This window comes from Leguminivora glycinivorella, chromosome 14 (genome assembly GCF_023078275.1).
Source record: "Leguminivora glycinivorella isolate SPB_JAAS2020 chromosome 14, LegGlyc_1.1, whole genome shotgun sequence".
Taxonomy (NCBI): Eukaryota; Metazoa; Arthropoda; class Insecta; order Lepidoptera; family Tortricidae; genus Leguminivora; species Leguminivora glycinivorella.
In genome coordinates this window covers 7,294,302-7,316,123 of record NC_062984.1, presented here as the reverse complement: position 1 = coordinate 7,316,123, position 21,822 = coordinate 7,294,302, and the positions used below count along the sequence as shown (strand labels likewise).

General features: G+C 41.8%; 2 protein-coding genes across 2 annotated transcripts; one reads left to right on the top strand and one right to left on the bottom strand.

Annotated features, from left to right (window-relative positions):
- Nucleotides 1-1,238: 1,238 nt before the first annotated feature.
- LOC125233453 (luc7-like protein 3) lies at nt 1,239-15,394 on the bottom strand. Its single transcript, XM_048139485.1, is given in 10 exon segments — nt 1,239-2,021; nt 4,017-4,100; nt 5,246-5,340; nt 5,723-5,959; nt 8,271-8,289; nt 8,292-8,407; nt 10,534-10,685; nt 12,332-12,429; nt 14,529-14,724; nt 15,072-15,394. Coding segments are annotated over 9 exon segments (1,065 nt in total). The 5' UTR covers nt 15,177-15,394; the 3' UTR covers nt 1,239-2,021; nt 4,017-4,053.
- A 464-nt stretch (nt 15,395-15,858) lies between these two features.
- On the top strand, nt 15,859-21,661 carry LOC125233452 (heparan sulfate glucosamine 3-O-sulfotransferase 3A1). Its single transcript, XM_048139484.1, has 6 exons — nt 15,859-16,229; nt 16,313-16,530; nt 17,637-17,717; nt 18,169-18,342; nt 18,733-18,943; nt 21,127-21,661. Exons 1-6 carry the CDS (start codon nt 16,119-16,121, stop codon nt 21,361-21,363), a joined length of 1,032 nt encoding a protein of 343 aa, XP_047995441.1. The 5' UTR covers nt 15,859-16,118; the 3' UTR covers nt 21,364-21,661.
- Nucleotides 21,662-21,822: the final 161 nt, after the last annotated feature.

The window sequence follows — 21,822 nt, the reverse complement described above, 5'->3', positions numbered from 1 at the left end:
ATCATCTGTCGTAAGTACATAAAAATATAAAACTCCATTCATTACAAAGTGCTTAACAGTATGAAGATAAGGTATTTTATCGTGTAATATAGGTGCCGCTTAAGCTCTTTCGCCATAGTTTTTCGAACATTCGCCTATAGTTCATGGAAGCTCGGCGGCTGCTCGGCAGCATGCGGCCGCTCGCGCCCCCGCCCCGCGGCCCTCGCAGCCGTGGTGCATTCGGCGCCAGCACAAAACAGAGAATTGGCGCGTTTCTCAGCGCGATTTGAAAAATGTTGGTCTCATAATAAAATTTTATTTATTAGTAGGGTTCCGTAACAAAAAGGTACAAAGGAACACTTATGGTGCGACTCTGTCTCTATGTATGTTATAATTTTTAATTGCCGATTTTGCCGCCCCTTGTCATGTGCCGCCCGGGGCCATGGCCCCCCCGGCCCCCCCCTCGCTACGCCACTGACTATGCGCGTGTGATAAAAACATTCAAACAGCTTCTCGTTCGTAATCCTTCACTTACCGCCAATGTACTATTAAAATTTTCAAGGCTGAAAATATTTTACTGTCGGTTCTTACATGTCTGAAGTTCGGATCACGTCCTCTATTTAAATAAAATTTCAAGCAAGTTCACGTCGCAAGTTATAAGACTGGTACCTACTTCTCTTATGTTTAGTCTAATTAATGAGGCTCGTCGCATTCATTTTCTTGGATACTTTTCTTTTACAGTGAATAGCTATTCAGAATCTAATTAATGAAAAGTTGCTGTACTCCGTAGTTGAGCACATCTTTTGAAATATGATGCAACTGAAGAAAGTAGTTCTAAAACGTTTTCTCGTGTTATGTTCTGAATACAATATTTTTGCACTTATAATTTTCATCCTAGCTCTTTGGGATGACGCCTCTTCTCTGTCAGTCTTTCAAGGCGCTAAAAAGCTTGTTCATTTTAAACATATTGTTCACTCCACTTCAAATATCTTTGATGGAGACACACCTAAGCCTTGAAGGTATAATACATATTTTTTGTAAGAAACAAGAGGAATCACAATCAGGATGACTACTTTTATAAGATTTATAAAATTCTTGCAGAAATAGATAGTGTCATTCATTCACGATCACAAAGACGTGCAGATTTATCAATCTAACCTATGATAGCATTATAATACGAGACAAAGCACCAGTCTTCGTGAATAAAAAGATCAATCAATTAGAAGAGGAAGTAAATTAATTATAAATAAAACAAAGAGATGGTTATATCTTTTATTCCTTTGAAATATCCCATAGTTCACACATTCAAGTCGTCCAACAAAATTCGATCACAAAAACATCATTATGACGAAATAATAATAATTGCATAAATACCTGAATCACTCCTCAGTGGCAACTGGTATATTTAACATTACAGAGCTTCCTAGGAAACAGAGGTCTACACTTTACAATTATTCTCTAAGCGTAAAAATAACAGGTCCTATGCAGGACGTTACTTGGTGTAAACCGTCTTGAACAACGCCTAAACTATTATTAAACTGATTGATAATTAGATTACAAAAATCTACCACAAATAAGTCATACTGACTCTTTTCTTTAAAGGAAGATCGTATAAGAACGAAAACTCCGCTCATTTTACGTTTTGTGTTTTGTTTTTAGAGAATTCACTGAAACCAAAAGACATAGTGTACCAGTATAGGGATTATTTCATAAGACTGACTACGATATAACGTTTCGAAGAAGTATAACACTCTAGATGTATACTAGTTAATAGAAATTGGATCATTAATACCAAGACTTGCTTACATATTTTAAAATATGACATTTTTATTGACTACTTTTAGTAGATTTTTTGTAATCTAATGACCAATCATACCTTAAAACTACGGGTAAATCTATGTCACCTCGGAACGCGGGGGTATTCTCGAATTTCTCGACTTCGATCCTGGATTGCTTGCGGCCTTCTCTCTTCAGTGGTTAGATGGCTTAATTCAAAAGTACCTCTTTTTGTGATCCAGGGCGTCTTCGTCTAAGGGTGCCAACTGAAAAGTCCATCAAGCCAGCTAGTAAAGAGAACTTGATCATGTTAACATAGATGCGTCTATCAATGAAGGAGACTATATTTCATCCAATCCAAACCAATTTGGTGAAGCATATTTTTTAGCTTTTAGTCTCATTTAGATTGTTAAAGAACTTAATTCAATGCTCGATACGTTGTATAACAGGTACTTTTTTGAGTGGGGACGCATTTTTAATATATAATTTTTATAATAAAAATATGGTGACAATTTTTTTTAAGTCTTACTAATTCAAATTCGAGGGACTGTCATTCGCCGCGTATCAAAGTTATAGTAAAAAAAAACAGTCATTCAAAACAATACCGCAATGTAACGAAAATTACCTGAAAGTTTTTGAAACCGTCTAAATGGGACACAAGATCCTGATATGGTTACTGATTATTTATGTAAAGTTTTTTCTTTAAAAATCCTTGTTATATTCGTCAAAAACACTCAATCATTGATAGACATCATCCAATGGGGTGCACGGGTTAAATTTCATGTTATGGCAGCAGGTTTTCAAACCAGATTCGATGAATTAAAACGTGACACCCTGCTACCACACATTACAAGTTTTGGGTACCTGGAAGTACACGGTAGATGTAGTATAACGTCCTCGCATTGGCTAGGCATATATCCGGGCGGTATGTTGGCAAGATTTAGCGACAGAATGCTGGAGCAGTTCACATCGAAATGATGGCCAATGGCGGGGTTTTCGGAGTGTGATGATTTGAGATTTGATGTTATTCTTCAGTTGGTTTGAAATTATGGGAAAAAACTAACCTCTTAGGTTTTTATGCCAAAAGATAACAGAGGAGCTTGCTGGTTATGTAAAAGTAGAATACCAGTATAAAGTTAAATATCGATTTACTCTGCGAAGTGACTCTCTAAAATAAACTATTCTGCAAAGTCTATCATTATTTTTGCCTGCATAATATCACAAAACGGAACTATGTAGTATATTAACACGCCAAAAAGAAAATCTTCAAATCCACGATTTATTTTATTAACAGCACAAGTTTCATGTTAACATTTATCAACGATCCAAGTCAAATCAGTCACACTGAATACACCAGCCAATGATCATGCCCTAGCACACTAATTTAGAAAACATCGAAAAGACAAGAGACACGTAGGTACTTTATCTGTCGTGTAGTCAGTCAGTTATGGTCTGCAAAGGGTCCGGGAGCCCTAACAAATACCTGGCATGGCATACGCAATCCGCGATCCGCGTGGCAACTCTGTTTAACGGCGAAATATGTTGGAAATACCTCAAGTGACGACGAAGCCGTGCTGCTATCTTTAACGACCTTATTGCCCGAGCGCTTAGGATTCTTTTTAACCTTTTGAACGCCAAGAACATCTAAGGCGTTGAAATTAGTAGCGCCCGAAACGCCACAAACTGTAAAAGTCACGGCGTACGTCATTGGAACCTTCACATTTTCAAGTAAGGTTTACATGACCTTGGCGTGTAGTTTTTCTTTGTAAAGCGTTGAAAAGGTTAAACGAACGGACGGCGCTCGAGTAATACGCGTTTCCCAGCTCGCGGCAACTATTATAACCAATCAAATACCTGCCAAGTCCGTCGGTGTGACGAATTATCGAATAGAGTACAAATGACTCTTGCCATATATTTTGGTATTATAATAAGCTGTAAAACAACATGTTCGTTTATTACAAGGCACAGTATAAGACCGGTAATAGCTCTTCTAACAAACGTACGTGGCGCGGAGTGTATGTATGCCTGCCGTACTTACGCAACACATTTAAGGGTATGAGAAAGGTTCATTCTCGTTCATTCTCATCCGCTTACATGTGTTGCGTACGAACATGGCGCGCACACATACATACCGCGCGGCGTACGTTTGTTCGAAGAGTTAATTCTGGTCTAATACTGTGTTTAGGGCATGGGCTGTGGTTCTGGCGTGTGGGTGTGGGTGTAAGGTGGAGGGAAATATATGGGGAGGAGGAGATACGTACCGTTGTGAGGCGCTATTTGTGATACCTCAGTCAGAAGCTAGTGGCGATCGCGGGAGCGGCGACGCGAGCGATCGTGGGATGACCCTGGAAGAAGATGATTACGACTTAGTTATGTAGGTGAATGAGGTCAACTTTTTCTTGCCTGTTATTGCCATGGTTACGGTCCCCCGGGTCAAGCTGGTTTTATGCAAAAATTATGCAAGCATGCATGTAGTCCATGTTTGTAGGTGACAAATTAAGGAAAGGGCAAAAAAAAATGCATGTTTGCATAGTTTAAAAATTTCATAATTTTGCATAAAACAAGCGTGACTCAGGGGACCGTAACCATGGCAATAACAGGCAAGAAAAAGTTGATTCACCCATGTATAAACCGAAGGCGGACCTATACAGAACGAAGCAAAGTGAAACGGGTAATGCCGAGGCGGCGCGCAATTTTTCCTCGGTGGAACAATCTGGCTCGGCCGGCAGCGTTGAACGTTTGCCTCGCTCTGTTTAGAGCCGTATAATCAAGAAACTGGTAAACTTTGGGATATTCGAATCGAACCCGGCCGGTGACGTTCTAAGGAAGCCTGGAAATAACCGTGTCGAAACCAAAGATGTACTTGTAAGAAGGTATAGGCAGTTGGTTAAGTTCCTGTGTCCATGACTTAATTTAATTTGCGTACCTAAGCGCAGATTATAACATTTAACAACCTCAAAGCCTTCCTAACCTTCTCAAACCTTCTTATTATAATATCCCGATATCCCGTACATAAAGCAATTTATTCTTGTACCTGGGCCATTTTTTTCAAAGTAGTCCACCCCACTTTTTTTGTAATGACGTATTTTTCACAACGATTCATTTCAGAATAGCGTTGAATTTCGATTCCCTAATAGGGAAAAACAAATATACGATTCCTATCAGATTTACTGAAATGTCATTTCAATCGAAATGACAGACTGCCACAGCACTAGTTTAAAAATAAAAATGAATGATAAATGACATGATAAGTAAATCCTGCGTGATAAATTAATATCGTAACGAAGATCCGCAAAAATGTAACATGTGCTAGATTATGTTTAAAGTAAGCGAAACATTGTTTTTAAGTACTTTTTTTCCTAAATATTATTACAGAATGAAAGATTAGGTTGTGCGAGTTTGATTGTGGACGCCACATAAAAAGAGGTTCCGTATCCAAAAAAAGTGGGGTAGATAACTGAAATAAAGGCCCATTTTTTCTTGTACTTACTTCTCTCCCTGCGCGATCTGCGGTCACGGTCACGGTCCCGCTCGCGGTCACGGTCACGCTCTTCGTGGCGGCTGCTCTTCTCCTCCCGGCTCGACCTGGACCAAAACATTATAACACCACATCAAGACTGAGATCCATCTGTGATCGGTAACTTTTTCAACTATAAAATTTGACATGCGGCACACGAGACGATAACAAACTTCTCGATTTTATAAAGAAATATGACAGTACCAATAAACTTTGGAACCAGATTGTTTTTAAGATTTTGTCACAAATTTTGTTAAGTAAATTTTCTACTTTGTGGTCAACATTTTTCCAGTTTTATATCTACACCAAAAACTCAACCTTGGTCATTTTTTGTCATTTCAATGTTGAAGAATCAAAGGGATTTTATTATTGAGATTATTAAGAAAGATTGCTAGATGTTGGGAATTATTTCTTGTAGTATTTTTTTATACTGTGAAAGTGTGTCCTCACCGATGACGCTCCCTTTCCTTATCCCGGTCGCTCTTATCATCCTTCTTATCCCTGTCTCCACGATCGCGTTCTCTATCTCTCTCCATCCTCTCCCTGTCTCGCCGGTCGGAGCCGAGGCCGCCGCCGCGGGAGCTGCGCTCCCTGTCTCGCTCTTCGCGACGCTTCTTCTCTTTCTCCTGTAGTTCCTTCTCGCGGGACTCCATCATTTCTTCGTAGGCTTGGCGGAGTTTGAAGTAGCTGTAACAAGTATATTTTATGTTGCCATTATCAGCAATAGCAAATGTAATAAACTTTTAATAAAAAAAAGATAAGATACCTAAAAAAAGCTGCAACAAGAGGTTGGGATAGAGGACTATTTAATTAAACATTTTAGGAACAAAATATCAATTATTTGTTATGAACGAATGCTATCGTAGCGCACGCGATGGTTTATGTCACCTATACGAGGACCTAAGTGACTATCTACACACAGGCGACGCACGTCGTAAGACGTAAGAAGCGCCTCAGGCGCGTCTTACGTCCTTCCTATACAAAATGTACTGAGGAGACGTTTTCAATTACACTCAAGCGACGCGGCGCTGGCGTCCACTCCACGCCCCACGTCCCTCACCGCCCGTGTGTATTTTACGCCTAAAACATTATTAGCTGGGTCCACACACAGCGAGGCAACGTGCTCAGGCGGTAGACGCACTGCCTCGGCCGAGGCACATCTACATAGCACGTTTGCCGCGCGAGGAAATTGCCTCGCGACGTTGCTCACTCTGTGTGGACCCGAATACTCATACTCATACTCATTTATTCATAATATTCTTAAAATATTACATGTCAACAACAGGGAATATTTATTGATCAACAACTTATTATCAATTAAGTTATTAAAATTTCGAAAAAATCCCCGACCGCGACATAGTGGACCGATTTTCATGAAACATGGCTAAAAACACTGACTACTCAGCTTTCAAACAAAAATCGGTTCATCCGTTCGGGAGCTACGATGCCATAGACAGACACACACAGAAAGACAGACAGACAGACACGTCAAACTTATAACACCCCTTCGTTTTTGATTCGGGGGTTAAAAATCGGCAAAAAGCATTGTCGCTAATCGCTATGCACTATGGCAATGGCAAACGACAAGAACAAACCCTGTTAAATATCATTACCTATACCCCTTCCTCTTAGCTACATAGGTATTAGTAGGGGGAAATTAGCTAAAATTACGGCATAATTAATGGAAGGTTTTTTTTAATTGAAATATGTACGTTATAGACTGAAGTTATTTTTCATCAACCCTCCCCACTCCTCCCCCCTCTGCGTCACCTCTTTACCCTCCCTTAAAGTGCCGAAAATGCGGTTTTTCTCGATTTCTGACAAAATCGTTGAAGATACAGAAAAAGCGCGTAGGAACGAAGTAATCCTTAATAAATTTACTACAAATCATTCATTAACACTTTGGTTCTAGCACTTATAGTTTTCGCGTGATCCGTCACGAAAGTTGGTCCTTTGCTGCAATTTTCTTTAATGAATGTTAAGTTTTCGCCCAAAATGCTTACGAAATCGTCGAAATTTGTCTGATATGACTAAAATATTGTAACCCATGACTAAAATAAAATTAAGGGGGAAAAATCACTACCATGGGTGGAATTTCCAATATGTCTTGGAATTCCAGTAACTATTTAAGACGGTAATATTTTCACGGTAGTAGTCGCTAGGAGTACCATTGATCCATATAGTATATCGATGACTGGGGATGAGCTTTTGGTAGCTGTTGGTAGAGCCCTGGAGTTTCAATCCAGAAGCCGTGAGTTCAAGTTCCACCCATGGTAGTGATTTTTCCCCCTGAAATTCATTTTCAGTTTATAATATTTTAGTAATATCAAACAGATTTCGTAAGCAATTTGGGAGAAAACTTAACATTCACTAAAGAAAATTGCAGCAAAGGACCAACTTTCGTGATGGATCACGCGAAAACTATAAGTGCTAGAACCAAAGTGTTAATGAATGATTTGTAGTAAATTTATTAAGGATTACTTTGTTCCTACACGCTTTTTCTGTATCTTCAACGGTTTTGTCAGAAATCGCGAAAAACTACATTTTCGGCTATTTAAGGGGGGGAAGAGGGGTGACGCAGAGGGGGGAGAGATGGGGAGGGTTGATGAAAAATAACTTCGGCCTATAATGTACATATCCCAACCAAAAAAAATCTTTCATTAATTATGCCAATATTTTCATACATAACTTTCCAGAAGCAACGTACTATATGTCGTCCCTCTAAGAACAAATTAAATTACTTTCATAGAAAATATTTTAACTTGTTATTTTAAGTAGTAACACTACTATTAATGTTTAGGTATGTCGTAATGATAATAATAATTATTATTTCGTTCTAGACAGGCAGCTGATGCTGGTACGTCTAAATCATAGTTCACTTTGCACGATTTCACTTCTTAGATAGTTTGTCTAGCCTACTTTCAAATTGATTAGCACTGGTAGTTCACAACTTCAGAGGGTAATTTGTTCCAAGCTGATTGGTTAAAGTACAACTTACCCAACATGCTGCTTCCCGAGAGATGGTCATCGATGCGCTGCTGAGCATCTCCGACGATGAGAAAGGCGCCACAGACCGGGCACACCTCCATCTGCTTCTCTTGGGCGGCAGCCAGCTCAGCGGTCATGGACCAATGGCTGAAAACATTAACTTATTTAAAATCTTAACATGGTAATGTCAGTGGTACCAAATGTAGTGCAAACTACATCAGAAATCTTAAAGGCACTGCACCGTGTAATTTTTTAAACGTGTTATTGATGCTTGACAATAGGCTTTGGCACTGGTCCCACCGCGAGCTAGTAAGCTATGAGCTATCGGCTATAAAAACGAACAAAAGATAAGCACTCCCGTGCAAATAAAAGAGACACGGCCAAGCGCGGATCCAGCTTCGTGCCCAGAGGGGGGGGGGGGGGGGTGTCACGTGGTAAAGGCCCAGGCCCCCCGGCGGGGGGTCACGTGGTCTATTTGTATGGCCAGCCTAGGCTCCAGGGAGGGGAGGGGTCATGACCCGACAGAAATTTAAGTCCACGGTTGTACTTGATTATTTTGTTTTTAGACAGTTCAGATATTAGTTTGTACTAGAGATGGGCGAATACGGACTTTGTCGAATACGAATATTCGGCCGAACATTCGGTTCAGCTGTTACCGAACCGAACATTCGGCCGAATATTCGGTTCTGCCGTATTTTAAATCCTGGCTTAGATTTAAAAACTCTAACATCTCTAGTTTGTACTGTAGAGTTGTGCCTGCTCGTTCACTGAAAAGATCGCTCCCAACCAGTACGATCTCCGAAGTGTACTAGTTCCTTCTTTTAGGACATTTAATACAGTAGTACACCGAGAGAGCAAGAGACAAATTGAGCATATGGAGTAACAGTAACGCTCGCGTATACTAGCCGAGAGCTGATCGGCCGTTTTCGCGCGCTCTCCGTCCGAGTCAGTCGGTTCTAGTTCGGTTGCGGTCGGATCACACGGATCGCTTTGCTGTCATTGTCACTTCTCGGCTCTTCATTTTTTTCGCTCCCATTCTGTTGCGCGTGTGTGTACTAAATGTACTAGAGAGCAGAATCATTTGGGAGTAGTTTGGTCTAGTACAGTGCAGGGAATCGTGTCTTTTGTAGTTGTACAATTAGTGCATATCCTACACAAGCCTATTGTACTAGTGGCCTCACAGACGGATGTATATCTAGATTCCTAAAGTTTTTTCTCCTATTTTTGTTTCGCCTAAAACTCTATGGTATAATGATCAGTTGGCCTAACGATGATATTCCCTAATTGTGGTTGCCCTATTCAGTTTTGCGTTAACATTTTATGTCCTAAAATTTTGTGTTCTAATGTTAATTTGCATAATCATTAGTTATACTAATACTGTTTTTCATAATAATTCATTGTCATAATCCTTTTTCTCCCTAATGCATTGTATGGCCTAATAACTATTACTCCTATAGCGATTCCAATTAATATTATGTGTCCTAATATTTTTGCTCCTACTATAATTTTTAATGATCACAATTCTAACCTAACCGACTTTTCTGAGAATAAGTCGTTTCTTCAATGGTCACAGTTCTAACCTAACCTAACCGACTTTTGTTGCAACAAGTCGTTTCTTTAATGGCCACAGTTCTAAACTAACCCAATTTTGTGCCAACCAGTCGATTTTGTGGTTGTCGCAGTTCTAACCTAACCTAACCCACTTTTCTTGCAGCAAGTTGTTTCTTTAATGGTCACGGTTCTAACCTAACTTAACCCACTTTTGTGGCCACAAACACACAACAACAACAAGTAAATAGGTAGTATACTGGTTATATTTCGGGCAAGCAACAATTCAGCACACAAAAGATTAGTTAGTTATGCCACATATTATAAAGCCTGGCATGTTTTAGAACAATTAATATGTGGCCCATCATTATTATGCCCATTATTTATTAGGCTAATACATATGAGGCGAAAAGAGTTATGGAATATTAGTATAGATCAAGAGTTTTTATGATCATCAATTTTATTGCTAATAAAATAAGGCCTATTAAGTAATATAGTAATAATAAATAGGACAAATAAAGATTAGGCCATCCATTACACTATGCCAAGTATGATGTTATGCTAATTGATTATTATGTTACAAGCCCATTAGGCCAAAACGGTTAGGCCAAGTGATAATAGAACAAACGTTCTTAGGAATGTAGAGGGACACCCCTCACAGACAGGTGTTATTATTGCGCTTGTACAGGTCTTGAAACTGGTCTACGTCATAGTGTCCTATTTACCTGTTCTCCTGTTGCTTCAGTAGCGTATCTTTCTCTTCTTTGAGCCGGTCACACAGCTTCATGAGGCCTTGCGCTTGTTCAACATCGCCTCTGGTACCTGCCTCCTCTGCTTCTTGGACTAACGCTTGTATCTTCTCGGAGAGAAGTTGGACCTGTCAAGAGATTTTTAGAATTGTGTAACTAAGAGCCCCCCCACATCTAGCGTCTCGCGAGCGTAGCGTCGGGCCAACTGTATGGCAAAGCCTGACGCCGCGTCGGCGCGACGTCTACGCGGCGTCTTTTTCCATACAGTTGGCCCGACGCTACGCTCACAAGACGCTAGATATGGAGAGGCCCTAACACATGCACTCTATCGGTAACATCAACACTTTGTATCTTGTTGTATTAAAGATACAAAAAAGTTATAAGATAAACAAAGTCACACCTCGGACACTGGCGATCGAATATATAAAGAGGCGCGTTCCTAGCACACAGTCTAAGCTTGTGTAGATGAACGCGTACTATGCTTGACAAGCATTGCTTGTATAAGTGAAATATGACAGGACGACTGTTCGCGTTTTTGACAGGTGGTAGCTGTAAGATAACTGAGAGAGTGTGCGGCACTTTCAGCGGGGAGCTTGAGTGACCATACTGTATGATAGTACTCTTTATTATACTTTGATAAAGTCTAAGAAAAAACCGGCCAAGAGCGTGTCGGGCCACGCTCAGTGTAGGGTTCCGTAGTTTTCCGTATTTTTCTCAAAAACTACTGAATCTATCAAGTTCAAAACAATTTTCCTAGAAAGTTTTTATGAAGTTCTACTTTTGTGATTTTTTTCATATTTTTTAAACGTATGGTTCAAAAGTTAGAGGGGGGGGACGCACTTTTTTTTCCTTTAGGAGCGATTATTTCCGAAAATATTAATATTATCAAAAACGATCTTAGTAAACCCTTATTAATTTTTAAATACCTATCCAACAATATATCACACGTTGGGGTTGGAATGAAAAAAAATATCAGCCCCCACTTTACATGTAGGGGGGGTACCCTAATAAAACATTTTTTTCTATTTTTTATTTTTGCACTTTGTTGGCGTGATTGATATACATATTGGTACCAAATTTCAGCTTTCTAGTGCTTACGGTTACTGAGATTATCCGCGGACGGACGGACGGACGGACGGACGGACGGACGGACGGACGGACGGACGGACGGACGGACAGACAGACAGACATGGCGAAACTATAAGGGTTCCTAGTTGACTACGGAACCCTAAAATGGTATCATGGAAACATCAAGAAAAAAATATGTTCATTGAAGTGATGCCACACCTTTTCTTGATTTTAATACATATCTGTAAAACCCTTTAATAACGGTAAAACGGTTTTAACCTTGTGTCGAGAGATAGTAGTAAACTGTGACTACAAATTTCACTTCAGCAATAATCCTTTATATCCATCCCCTTTGTTGGAAAAAGTAAGATTGCTAAGCACAAAGAATTTTGTACATTGCCATTACATACATACATATAATCACACCTGTATCCCATAAAGGGGTAGGCAGAGCACATGAACTACAAAGTTTCAGTGCCACTCTTCACAAAAAGGGGTTGAAAGAAATCCAAATTGTGACATTGCAGTGACAGGTTGCAAGCCTCTCGCCTACGCCACAATTTAACCCATATCCCACAGTGGACTTCTATGACACCCACATTGACATATTTATTTAAATGTGGTACAGTGAAGTGCAAAATTGCATGGAGAAATTATGAATGAATTCATTGATAAATTCGCCATGCACTTTTGCCGCTGATAGTACCTGCTCTTGATTCTTTTCAGTTTGCGCCTGGGTCATTGGTGGACCTTCTGGTTTGGAGTTCATCAACTCCAACCTTTGCTTTCCTTTTTGGATTTTCCCTAAAATTAAGAATAGTAAAATATTAGTATACTACAGAAGTTGCCCAAGACTTCCCAACAGTGGGTAACAGGATTTATTAAAAACAAGAAAATTATAGAAGTAGTGAAATAACTTTTTCCCAAAAAGAAGTATCATTTCTGGCACTACTTTTAAAAAACTTGCAATGAAAAGAAAATTGTAGTATGTATGGAATGCATATAGACTTATACAGGAACAGCGTGAGATACAGATTTTTTAAAAGTAGCATGTGTAGGTTTAGTTATCTGTTCTACTGACTATACATATATGATATACAAGAGACTATGATTCGGGTTGGTTGTACCAGTCTGTTACTAAATTTTGCATTGGAAAAGTTTTTTCCATACTCTTTTAGTGTGTGACATTCGTGTCTATTAACTGTGGTTTAAAGACTGTATCGTTAAGTATAAATACAACTTAATTCTGGCATCATAAATGATCCAAAGCCTTAAAAAGAAAGCTGATTAGACATAATTGTATAACATTAATAATAGAATTGATTTCATAAATTTGGTGTTCACATTTTATGTGCATAAAAAAATGCGAGGCCTTACTACGCAACAGCTAGAATCGATTGTGGACAAATGGTGAACTGTAAACGGTATCACGTACCGAAAACTAGCACAAACGGAAGGGGATAGTGTGGGGGCAGTTCAAACTGCAATTCGTAAGTACGGTGAATACTGTACTTTCAATGACCAACAACGACCAGGGCAAAAACCAGGTCCATCCAACCCAAAACTGGACCAAAAGATAGTAAGGGTCCCCCCACATCTAGCGTCTCGCGAGCGTAGCGTCGGGGTAACTGTATGGAAAAATTCGGCGTCAGGCTTTGCCCATACAGTTGGCCCGACGCGACGCTAGCGAGTTGCTAGATGTGGGGGGACCCTAAAGGCGTTTGCATCTAATATATATCTATCTGTTCGAGACATCGCAAAAAAATTGAGAACGAGTATCAGAATGGTCCATCGTGCTACAAAGAGAAATAATTTAGACATCCAAAAAACAGAAGTAACTGAAAAGGAGCGATAAGCGCAATGCATCTGTCAAGAAACGTGTCTGGAAGTTATACTACTCAATTTTGTCTAAAAATCACACCTGTGTTATAATGGATGACGAAACTTACATGAAACTGGACTACAAGTCTTTGCCAGGTTCTCAATATTACACAGTTTGTGAAATATTAGAGGTTTTACATCCTGAAAAGTCAACTTGCATTGAGAAATTTGGAAAAATAAATATGATTCAGCAGGTCATTTGTGAATGTGGACTGAAATTGAGTGCATGAAGGAGTGTCTCCAGAAGCTGAGTGTTGCCTATGATAAAAAAGCATGACTGTGAAACTATATTTTGACCTGACAGCATCTTGCCATTATGCAGCGAAGGTACTAAAATGGTACAAAGATCAAACTAAAATGGTACAAATGGAATAATGTGCGTTTTGTGGCCAAAGAACTGAATCCAAATTGTCCCGAACTTCGCCCCATCAAGCACTACTGGGCTATAATGAAAGCCCATACAGAGCAGCAGTTTCAATCAGACTGGACCAAGGTAGCCTATACTTTTGCTAAAGCGGTTACCGGATCTTTAATGATAGTTCTTATGCGCTGCCAAGGAGTGGAATTCCTTGTTACGGATCTATTTCCGAGCTCATATAACCCGGCAACCTTCAAATCAAGAGTGAACAGGCATCTTCTGGGCGAGCTCACTCCATCGTAGGCCACGTCTTTGCCTTTGGCTAGTCTGTGGTCAAGAGTAAGCCCATTTATAATAAAAAAAAAAAAAAGACAAAAAGTCAGAAAACTGACCAGAAACTAATCAGTTTTGTTTCATTGTAACATATTTTGGTGTGTGGTATTTATCTTCATAGGCAATTAGATATTTATGTATAAAAATACAAAGTCGAAAAATATAGCAATTGGTTTTTGTATTTATACTTAACGATACAGTCTTTATGCAACTGGCCCTTAATTTATACATGAAAATAGAGAAATGCTATTCTAATATTCAGTTTAGTTTCTTAAAAACATTATTATAATATAGACATGATATTATTAAATTAAAATTTTAAAATACATACTTTCAACATCATTTATCATATGCCGACAGAATCGTAGAAATTCCTCCACATATTGCGACTTCTTGTAAGAAGCGTCAGCCTTCTCAAAGAGGTCCTTGACCTCATCGTCATGGACCTTGGGGCATACGCCCAGGTCAGCTCTCGTGTTCACAAAGAGGTCATGGGGACAGAACTTCACCATGTAATACTTGCAGTACTGAAACAAGACCCGAAACAACAATTAGACTACTTCTAAAGTACCTATTCAATAGTTCGCATGGACAGTTTTTCTGTAGAACCATTTAGTATTTGGTATATAATATAATACTCCCACCAATATAATAAAATATTGGTTTATTTTATTATCCATGTTGAAATCTCGGTCATTGTAGTAAATTAAGTTAATTTCAAAATAGGCAATGCAGTCATGCATCACTGCAAACCGGTCAATCTCCTTAGAGACAGCGTACATAATTCAATAAATTCATAACCTCAAAATGTTCCTGAATATAAACTGCACTGCACAATTATATTTTTAAATCGAAACACGGTATAAAATCTTACCTCCTGGTCTTCCCAATTAGGTTTCTTTATTTTCTCATTTGGATTGGTGTTCCGATGCCTGCCCATCAACTCATCTAACAACTGAGCTGCAGCCAGCACCGCCATTGCACCTGTTTTTGACTTCTAACTTGTACAGAAATTTAGATAATGACTAGAAATGCTATCTTCTAACCACATATGAAAACATTTAAGAACAACAACGTAAAATTGAAGAATTTATTATCGACAGTTCGACACAAGCAATGAAACAAAAGAGAATTACTTAATTATGACACTATGACAAAATTATAGCGTAGCGTAGCGTACTTGGTTTGGTGCTTATGTGATTATAAAATAATCGTCATACGTCAACCCAAGCTATGTGGCTCGAATAGATTAAAAAAAATAGATTGGTGTTGTCATTAACTACGGATTAAACTTCTTTATTAAGTCTAGAAAAGTATCAAATATAGCCTTGATTTTTTTACTTCGTTTGATACGTTTACCAGCTCTTTTAAAATGCTGTTATGAAGATAGTTTTTCCCAAAGTAAAAACAATAGTGACAACAGCAGAATAGCTAAATTCAACCACCTTTCTTGATTCGTAAAAGTTGTATTTTTTGGCAGAAATCTTGAGAGTTCCGTAAATAGACTACTATGGCAACATTTTCAGGTAATATTAAGGTAAGCCAGCCTTAAAATTTAAACATAATATTGCCATTCAAATAAATCCTGTATATATTCTAACTATTCTAAGCGTTTTAATTTGTTGCTTAAACATGCTGAGTTGTGTCAATCGTTGTGGAAAGAAAAATAAATGAAAATTAGAGGAAAATAAAATCTCTTAATGGAAAACAGACTGATCGGATGTCCGCCGAATTGATTTTATGTTATTTTGGGGATATTGTGATATAATTTTATTACAATCGTGCAATCTCGTAGAACTGTGTTGTGGTTAATCTTATTAGTTTTAAAAGTAAACAAAAGCTCCAGCTTAAATCATGTGCACCATGAGAACAGTTTGTTTACATTAAACACTAAAACTAGGAATGAAACCGAAAAACAGCAATGAAATGGATTCCGGCTTTTTCGAAACGAACATTGTTTATATATTTCATATTATTATTTCTATTATATTTATTCTATGTTTTGAATACTTGTTTAGTTGACGAAAGAAAGGTAAGCATTGCTGTGATTTTATTACTTAAAAAAAATTCTTATTAACTTGAATAACTTCCATAAAAATGCATGTTTGATTGCAGTTTTCCCTGAAACGTTTCCTGCTGAAGGAACATTATTCCAAGTATAAAAGTGCAGCGGTTCGGTTTGTTTCTCTACTGGGTTTCAACACATTAGATGCAACTGATTACAAATACCGCAGACTTAAAAATCAAAATGTTATGCCAGTGAAAAGATTGCCTGATGCACTCATTATAGGCGTTAAAAAATGTGGAACCAGGGCACTCTTGGAATTTTTAAGGTAAATATTAGAGTATTTTGTTGACGGGACAAAAACCCGTAGGCCGGGAAATACGCGCACGGAAGTGGCGATGGATAGGAATATTCGGTAAATATTCGGTATTCGGCAAATTCGGCAATGTTCGTATTCGGCCGAATAGTTTGGTTACATTGAATATACATATTTACCGAATAATAATGACATCCTATTTCAGCATTCTAAGGAACTCCAAAGGGAGTTAAAAATGTGTTAAAATATAAACTACAATAATTTTGTAAAAAAGGTAAAATAAGGTATCTTGAGAAACAAAAACCAAAATTTTCTTTAGCACTAAATTAAAGGAACATTAAGCCTTAAGTAAGAACAATGTGTACCCATTACCAATCATTGAAACGTTTTTAACTCTAAGCCAGGATTTAAAATATGGCTCAACCGAATGTTCGGTTTGGTAACAGCTGAACCGAATGTTCGGCCGAATATTCGTATTCGGCCCATCTCTAGTCAATATTTAATTTGTCATTCAATATATACTATAGATTAGAGATGGGCCGAATATGGACTTTGCCGAATACGAATATTCGGCAGAACATTCGGTTCAGCTCTTACCGAACCGAACATACGGCCGAATATTCGGTTACGCCATATTTTTAAAGCGGATGTTCATTAAAATAGATGTTCAAGATCAAGTGTGTCAGTCCCAGATTTAAGCACTTTAAAGTTATCTAGGCAGTGACCTACCTATGGACAGGTAATAACTTATCCACAACACAGCATTGTTGAGTTTTTGGCAACTTGCCATAGTGCCTGCTGCAGAGAAGCCTGACACAGCATACTAATGACCTATTACTGGATTTTTTACTGCAAACTCTGCAATCCTGCACTGCAATGTTGGACGTGAATGATATGTATATAATATAGATATTAATATTCTTACTAACCGATTTTATTTTCCTTTATTGGAACCTATATAATTTTGCGCAATTTTAATCAAAACATTAAACAGCAACACTTATTTTTATCATCATTTTCCTTATCCCATTAATTTTGGGGTCAGTGAGCATGTTTGACTTCCATAACGAAAATCAATACATAATAAAATTGATGCATAAATATCATTTTAATTGCAGGTTACACCCCGATGTGAGAGCAGCGGGTTCTGAAGTGCATTTTTTTGATAAATTTTATCACAAAGGCTTTGAATGGTACAGGTCAGTGTTTAAACAAGGCATTTTTAAAAAGATACAACTTTGAAAAAAAAATGGCAAATTAAAAGTAAGGCAAATACTTTTAATTTGCCATTTTTTTTTTCAAAGTTGTCCACCCCACTTTTTTGTCCCATGGATTTTTTTTTACCCTATTCATACAAGATTTCCATACATTTTTCAAACCATTTCAGTTACCACTGCCATACAAAATGTATGAAAAAATTGTAACAGAATGGGAAAAACCTTGGGACACTTTTTCTACTATCAGGATCGAAAGAGCTCGCGATTCTGAGTGGAAACCACACAAAACATACAAAATCCAGACCACTTCCACCATCCAAACTTTGAATAAATTGGTCCTAATATGAAGTCCAGTTTTAAATTAAAATTTTTGATAACTAAGCTGAGCCTGGAAGATTTCTAAATAAGCTAAATAAACATTTCCTAATTTCAGGGACAGAATGCCACCAACCCTTGAAGGTCAGATCACGATGGAAAAAACACCATCATACTGGGTAACAAGGACAGCCCCTAAGCGAGTGCATGCCATGAACCCTGGGGTGAAACTGCTGGCAGTTGTCCGGGATCCCGTCACAAGAGCTATTAGTGATTATACACAGTCTGCAAGGTAATTATTCATTCCCTCACTAGTTAAATTGAAACACTTAGTTGACTGATAAATCTTGTTCCTGTGTACTAAATGTACTAATACAAATCAGTAAACTAGGAAACTTAGCAGGTAAGCACAGTCGCGTAATAAACGATATGTCAGGCTCAGGCCGTCCTTTTCGCACTATTTGTAAGTACAATAGGGATGCACCAATGCAATAAAGTTTATCCCACTCTAGTGTGCTGGTCGCTGGTCACATTTTTGACAATGATGTTCACACATGCAGATCGAGGCACGTTGTACGGCTACGGCAAATGTTAAACGTAATGTAGACATGCCTCGGCCGAAGCAGGCCGCTCGATCATTCCTTAATTTACTAGGTATGTAACAGGAACGATTTTTTTCCAGTAAAACACCTTCGCTCCCGCGATTCGAAGAGCTAGCCATAGTGAACGGTAGCTGGGGCGGGGCGGTGGCGGCTTCGTGGCCGGTCGTGCGGCTCGGCGTCTACGCGCGCCCGCTGCGGCGCTGGCTGCGGCGCTTCCCGCGGGAGCGGCTGCTGCTCGTCAGCGGGGAGAGGCTGGTGGAGGATCCTGCCGCTGAGATGGCGAGGGTGCAGGTATGTGGTGGCACTAGAGACGCCTCGTGGCCGGTGGCGCGCCCGCTGCGGCGCTTCCCGCGGGAGCGGCTGCTGCTCGTCAGCGGGGAGAGGCTGGTGGAGGATCCTGCCGCTGAGATGGCGAGGGTGCAGGTATGTGGTGGCACTAGAGACGCCTCGTGGCCGGTGGCGCGCCCGCTGCGGCGCTTCCCGCGGAGCGGCTGCTGCTCGTCAGCGGGGAGAGGCTGGTGGAGGATCCTGCCGCTGAGATGGCGAGGGTGCAGGTATGTGGTGGCACTAGAGACGCCTCGTGGCCGGTGGCGCGCCCGCTGCGGCGCTTCCCGCGGGAGCGGCTGCTGCTCGTCAGCGGGGAGAGGCTGGTGGAGGATCCTGCCGCTGAGATGGCGAGGGTGCAGGTATGTGGTGGCACTAGAGACGCCTCGTGGCCGGTGGCGCGCCCGCTGCGGCGCTTCCCGCGGGAGCGGCTGCTGCTCGTCAGCGGGGAGAGGCTGGTGGAGGATCCTGCCGCTGAGATGGCGAGGGTGCAGGTATGTGGTGGCACTAGAGACGCCTCGTGGCCGGTGGCGCGCCCGCTGCGGCGCTTCCCGCGGGAGCGGCTGCTGCTCGTCAGCGGGGAGAGGCTGGTGGAGGATCCTGCCGCTGAGATGGCGAGGGTGCAGGTATGTGGTGGCACTAGAGACGCCTCGTGGCCGGTGGCGCGCCCGCTGCGGCGCTTCCCGCGGGAGCGGCTGCTGCTCGTCAGCGGGGAGAGGCTGGTGGAGGATCCTGCCGCTGAGATGGCGAGGGTGCAGGTATGTGGTGGCACTAGAGACGCCTCGTGGCCGGTGGCGCGCCCGCTGCGGCGCTTCCCGCGGGAGCGGCTGCTGCTCGTCAGCGGGGAGAGGCTGGTGGAGGATCCTGCCGCTGAGATGGCGAGGGTGCAGGTATGTGGTGGCACTAGAGACGCCTCGTGGCCGGTGGCGCGCCCGCTGCGGCGCTTCCCGCGGGAGCGGCTGCTGCTCGTCAGCGGGGAGAGGCTGGTGGAGGATCCTGCCGCTGAGATGGCGAGGGTGCAGGTATGTGGTGGCACTAGAGACGCCTCGTGGCCGGTGGCGCGCCCGCTGCGGCGCTTCCCGCGGGAGCGGCTGCTGCTCGTCAGCGGGGAGAGGCTGGTGGAGGATCCTGCCGCTGAGATGGCGAGGGTGCAGGTATGTGGTGGCACTAGAGACGCCTCGTGGCCGGTGGCGCGCCCGCTGCGGCGCTTCCCGCGGGAGCGGCTGCTGCTCGTCAGCGGGGAGAGGCTGGTGGAGGATCCTGCCGCTGAGATGGCGAGGGTGCAGGTATGTGGTGGCACTAGAGACGCCTCGTGGCCGGTGGCGCGCCCGCTGCGGCGCTTCCCGCGGGAGCGGCTGCTGCTCGTCAGCGGGGAGAGGCTGGTGGAGGATCCTGCCGCTGAGATGGCGAGGGTGCAGGTATGTGGTGGCACTAGAGACGCCTCGTGGCCGGTGGCGCGCCCGCTGCGGCGCTTCCCGCGGGAGCGGCTGCTGCTCGTCAGCGGGGAGAGGCTGGTGGAGGATCCTGCCGCTGAGATGGCGAGGGTGCAGGTATGTGGTGGCACTAGAGACGCCTCGTGGCCGGTGGCGCGCCCGCTGCGGCGCTTCCCGCGGGACCGGCTGCTGCTCGTCAGCGGGGAGAGGCTGGTGGAGGATCCTGCCGCTGAGATGGCGAGGGTGCAGGTATGTGGTGGCACTAACGCCTCGTGGCCGGTGGCGCGCCCGCTGCGGCGCTTCCCGCGGGACCGGCTGCTGCTCGTCAGCGGGGAGAGGCTGGTGGAGGATCCTGCCGCTGAGATGGCGAGGGTGCAGGTATGTGGTGGCACTAGAGACGCCTCGTGGCCGGTGGCGCGCCCGCTGCGGCGCTCCCCGCAGAACCGCGAAGCGCTGAAATGGCGAGGGTACAGGTACTTCTGTCTATTTTACTGCACAAACCAGCTTTGAGTATGATGAAGGATGAGAAACTTGTACGAAATACATTTCTGGCAAAAAGCAACTGGTAGACATTCCTGTTGTGGAAATGGCAAAGACAGTAGCTATTTGGAACTACTACAGTACCCACTGGTAAACAAGTGTGGGTTTTATAGATGTGTAGATTCCTCAGCCAAGTTTTTATATAAACGAATTAAAATGCATCCTTTTCAATTCCAGGAATTCCTCGGCCTCAAACGAGTGATCACCGAGAAGCATTTCTACTTCAACTCCTCCAAAGGGTTCCCCTGTCTCCTAAAGTCCGAAAGCCGCTCAACCCCCCACTGTCTGGGCAAAACCAAGGGCCGGAGCCACCCTTACATCAACCCGGCCACCATTCAGACTCTGAGGGAATTCTATAGGCCGTTCAATGAGAAGTTTTACGAATTATCTGGTATCAATTTTGGGTGGCCTTGATGTGTTGTGATTATTGGCTATTGCCTGGGTAAGGTAGTTTGTTCCTAATTTAGTAATTATATCATTCTACGATGAAGGTAGATATAAAAATTTGCGACATAAAAAGTGTACATATGTAGTGCGAAAGCTTTTCTTTCGTATTTTTCCGGAAACGTTCGTATTTGTCATGCTAGTTCAGACAGTGTCAGTACGTCTTGTACTGAGGCTGGCTGAAATAGCATGACACTTTCGTAACGTTTCCCTAAAATTACGAAGGAAATATTTTCGCACTCTACATCTGTAGTTTGTAGAAATTTGTAGGCATCATCAGTGTATATTTAAAATTATTTTAAGCGGGTTACTCACGTATTAAGTCGATATAGCGTTCGACATGTTTGTGTTGGGTATGCGTCGCGCTCTCGACAAGTAAAGGCGGGGTCGCTACTCTTGAGAAAGGTTCTCGAAATTGGACCGAAACGA

What these genes read in the sequence shown, in the direction of transcription:
- LOC125233452 (XM_048139484.1), top strand. Translation starts at nt 16,119, where the DNA reads ATGAAATGGATTCCGGCTTTTTCGAAACGAACATTGTTTATATATTTC. An exon ending in GTTTAGTTGACGAAAGAAAG is followed by an intron (nt 16,230 to 16,312) that starts GTAAGCATTGCT and finishes GTTTGATTGCAG; the next exon opens with TTTTCCCTGAAACGTTTCCT. An exon ending in AAAGGCTTTGAATGGTACAG is followed by an intron (nt 17,718 to 18,168) that starts GTCAGTGTTTAA and finishes TCCTAATTTCAG; the next exon opens with GGACAGAATGCCACCAACCC.